The sequence below is a fragment of the Camelina sativa genome, chromosome 5 (genome assembly GCF_030686135.1).
Source record: "Camelina sativa cultivar CO46 ecotype springtype chromosome 5, ASM3068613v1".
Taxonomy (NCBI): Eukaryota; Viridiplantae; Streptophyta; class Magnoliopsida; order Brassicales; family Brassicaceae; genus Camelina; species Camelina sativa.
Window position 1 is genome coordinate 4,814,227 of NC_141884.1, and position 3,207 is coordinate 4,817,433.

The following is a 3,207-nucleotide window of genomic DNA, read 5'->3' on the forward strand; positions in this document are numbered from 1 at the left end:
TGGTTTTTAAATAAAAATTATTGTTCGCTGAAAGATATTCGGACTCATTCTATATACATATTCGGACTCATTCTAAATTAGTATCACTTAAAAAATAGTAAAATGAGTATTCCGAGTCATGCTTTGCATAATCCGAGTATAGTTCACCATTTAAGAATATGAACTTGCCGAGTCATGCTTTGCATAATCCGAGTATAGTTCACCATTTAAGAATATGAACTTGCAATACTAGTGGGTAATATTCTTTATGATGTCAAACAGTTTGTAGTCTAAAACAACAACAAAGCGTTTCAAAAATAGGTAAAGCTCATCAGTAAAGACTATATAATCCGAGGTTTTTATGAATAGTTGTGGCTCGAATTAGGCGTTTTGGGAACACCTTTAACGCAACGTGATTCAATTCTCCCAAAATCCTCTAATATTTTTTACACTGCAACGGTAATGAACGAATAAGTAACTTAAGTTTTTTTGTTTTTGTTTTTGTTTTGGTAAAGCTTTTTAACTAAGTGAGAAAGTAGTTATGATATTGAAAATATTTTTTTTTTTTTAAACGTCATCTATCATGTAAATGGTTCCAATTCAAACACATTTAGTTATAAAGTTGGTCATAGTTTCTACCAGTGTGAGATTGTCCAAATTCTTAGCTGACAAAAATAAGAAGTCTAAAATTCATTTTTTTGCGTACATCGAAATATATGAGTTATTAGTTGACTAAAACTTTGGGTGTTTATAATAAAAATGAAATTTGTATATGTCTGGAACATTGAAATCGAATCACTATCTTTGGAAATAAAACTTTATGTGATTTTTTTGAAGTGTGACCTCTCCTTATGTTTGATTACCATTATATGGCTTACAACTTGAATTGTAATTGATTTCTCATTTTCTTATTTATGTTATACAACAACATTCCCACAGACTCTATATAACACATGAAGGGGTTAAAATTTATTATTCCCAAAAGTAAAAGTTGATCTTATAATTATATAGTAATCGGAGGACTTGTTTGATGTTTTTTTTTTTTTTTTTTTATCGGCACTTGTTTGATGTTTTTTAAAAAGAAATTAAGTTAACACTTAACACACACGCGCACGTTTCCGACCAAAGTACGTCGTAAGTTATTAACTTGTTGTCTTTTTTTTTTTTTTCCTTTCTTCTTCTCACAAAAGTAAACAAACGATTAATTACCTACCATTCCAAATCGTGCGAGGTAAGAAGTAGACACGTGCGAGAGATGACGTGGACAGAGAGGACGTGTGGACCTTATCATCGTCGTCTTCTTCTTCCTTCCTTCAATTTGTTTTTTTTTTTTTTTTTTTTTTTTTTGTCTGCACTTTCACCGTGAAGCTCAGAAGAAATTGCTCTTTTTTTTTTTTTTTGGGGAAGACCCGTGATCAAATGATAGGAGGAAGACAACAGGACAGACACGGAGATTCCAATTCCAATTCCTTATTCATAATTGAAGCTTTCCACCGCTTTCGCCTCTTTTCCCTCTTTGCTCCGTCGTCATCTAGGGTTTCCTGTAAGCTCCTTTTTTTCTCTCAATTTCTCTTTTTGATAAATTTTCCCATCTGGGTTTATGTTAATTGTACCAATTTGTGTTTGAATCCTTCTTATTCTGAGACCTAGCTTTAAAATTAGGCGTTTTTGACTCAATTGGGGGTTTTAGGTGTTTCATTGTTTGCTAATTTGATGATGCTTCTGATGTTATCTAGAACGGTACATGGTTGTGTTTGAACATGGTGGCGTTTTTGATTCGTGTTGTCAAAGTGATTGTACATGGTTGTGTTTTGTGATTAGTTTAGTCCTCAATTCGTTTAAGGCTCTCTTTTTGTTAACCTTTAGCTTCTCTTGGATCGCTTGTGAATCTTAGTTTGCATCACATTAAGCTTCTTAAAACCTCTCTTTTAAGAAGCTTAATGGTAACATCTACTGCTTTGATACATTATCTAGGCACAATAAGAAGAGTGATTAGCTGAGAACTAAATAGCTTGAGTTCGTTGTATATCAAGTTTTTGTTTTCATGTTCTGTTTTGGGTTGACCAGGTGTGCTACTTTTGCTTTGCCACTGTTTGATTTTAAGAGACACTAATAATGTTTTGGGAATTTTTTACAGGATGCATGAGTTCTCTACTGTTGATGGTTTTGCGGAGATAAACGAGAGCTTAGCGGAGATGATTAAGTACATTGCAAACGAACCTTCAGTGGGGCTTTACTACATCCAACAGCACGTCCGAAACGCAGCACCAAATGTTCTTAATCTCAACAGCAACGTTTTGGACAAGTCTCGTGAGACAGGCTTGCATACCGAAGACTTGGAAGATTCTATAGCCATGGTGAAATCAATGAGAGAGTGTGGTTCACCTATCGCTGATGACATGATTGGAGACATCAAGAACTCTTTATCGATTATGTCTTCTAAACAACCGAGGAGAGGGGTCATCCTCAGCTCCACAAACCCTTGGAGCAGATCTACCAGTATAACCACAACAAGTCGTGGTTCTGATTACAGCCAGGATATTAGTGAAAGCAGCAACTTATTCACATCAGTGTTCAAGACGGCTAAGGAGAAGGCAAGCAACATCAAATGGCCACAGCTTGATTTCAAAGAACAGAAGGCGGAGTCTAACCCCAATGATGTGGAAATCAATGAGTTAAAAGAAGAAGGAGAAGAAGAAGAAGTCTCAGGCAAAGATAAACATATTGTGGAGACAACAAAGTTTGAGGAGTTCAAGGCAGGTAAAGAAGCGAGTCTCAAGGCATGGCTTGGAGATATGGATGGTAATGTGGATGTTGGTGGACGTGTTGCTGAGAGGATTTAGGTCTTTCATTACTGTCGTTGTGGTTACGAGAGACTGCTTATTTATGTAAATTATTCACTTTTATCCCAAAGAGTTCAAATTTTGAGTTTACCTTTCATTTCATTACAATCTTATTAATCTGTCAATCAAAACCAAAGTTTGTCCACTAAAATATAGTTCTACTCATAAATCCTTCATTGTGGAGTGAATATGTGATTAATGTTAAAGTTGTGGTTGGAAAATAATTTGTTAATAAAATATCTTAAGGTCCAGTTGACACTAATAATTAGTTAATTAGTGTCATAACTAAATCTGATGTTCAATTGAGTGTGGAGTGAATATGTGACTAGTGTAGTTTTTCCATAAAACCCAAAAAATGGTTCCCTTTTGCAAAAAAAATCTCCAT

At 34.6% G+C, this 3,207-nt stretch overlaps 1 protein-coding gene across 1 annotated transcript; it reads left to right on the top strand.

Annotated features, from left to right (window-relative positions):
- Positions 1-1,103: 1,103 nt before the first annotated feature.
- LOC104785532 (uncharacterized) lies at positions 1,104-2,924 on the top strand. Its single transcript, XM_010510763.3, has 2 exons — positions 1,104-1,522; positions 2,117-2,924. Exon 2 carries the CDS (start codon positions 2,118-2,120, stop codon positions 2,820-2,822), a length of 705 nt encoding a protein of 234 aa, XP_010509065.2. The 5' UTR covers positions 1,104-1,522; position 2,117; the 3' UTR covers positions 2,823-2,924.
- Positions 2,925-3,207: the final 283 nt, after the last annotated feature.

Excerpts from the sequence above, each read along its gene's own strand:
- LOC104785532 (XM_010510763.3), top strand. The coding sequence starts at position 2,118 with ATGCATGAGTTCTCTACTGTTGATGGTTTTGCGGAGATAAACGAGAGC.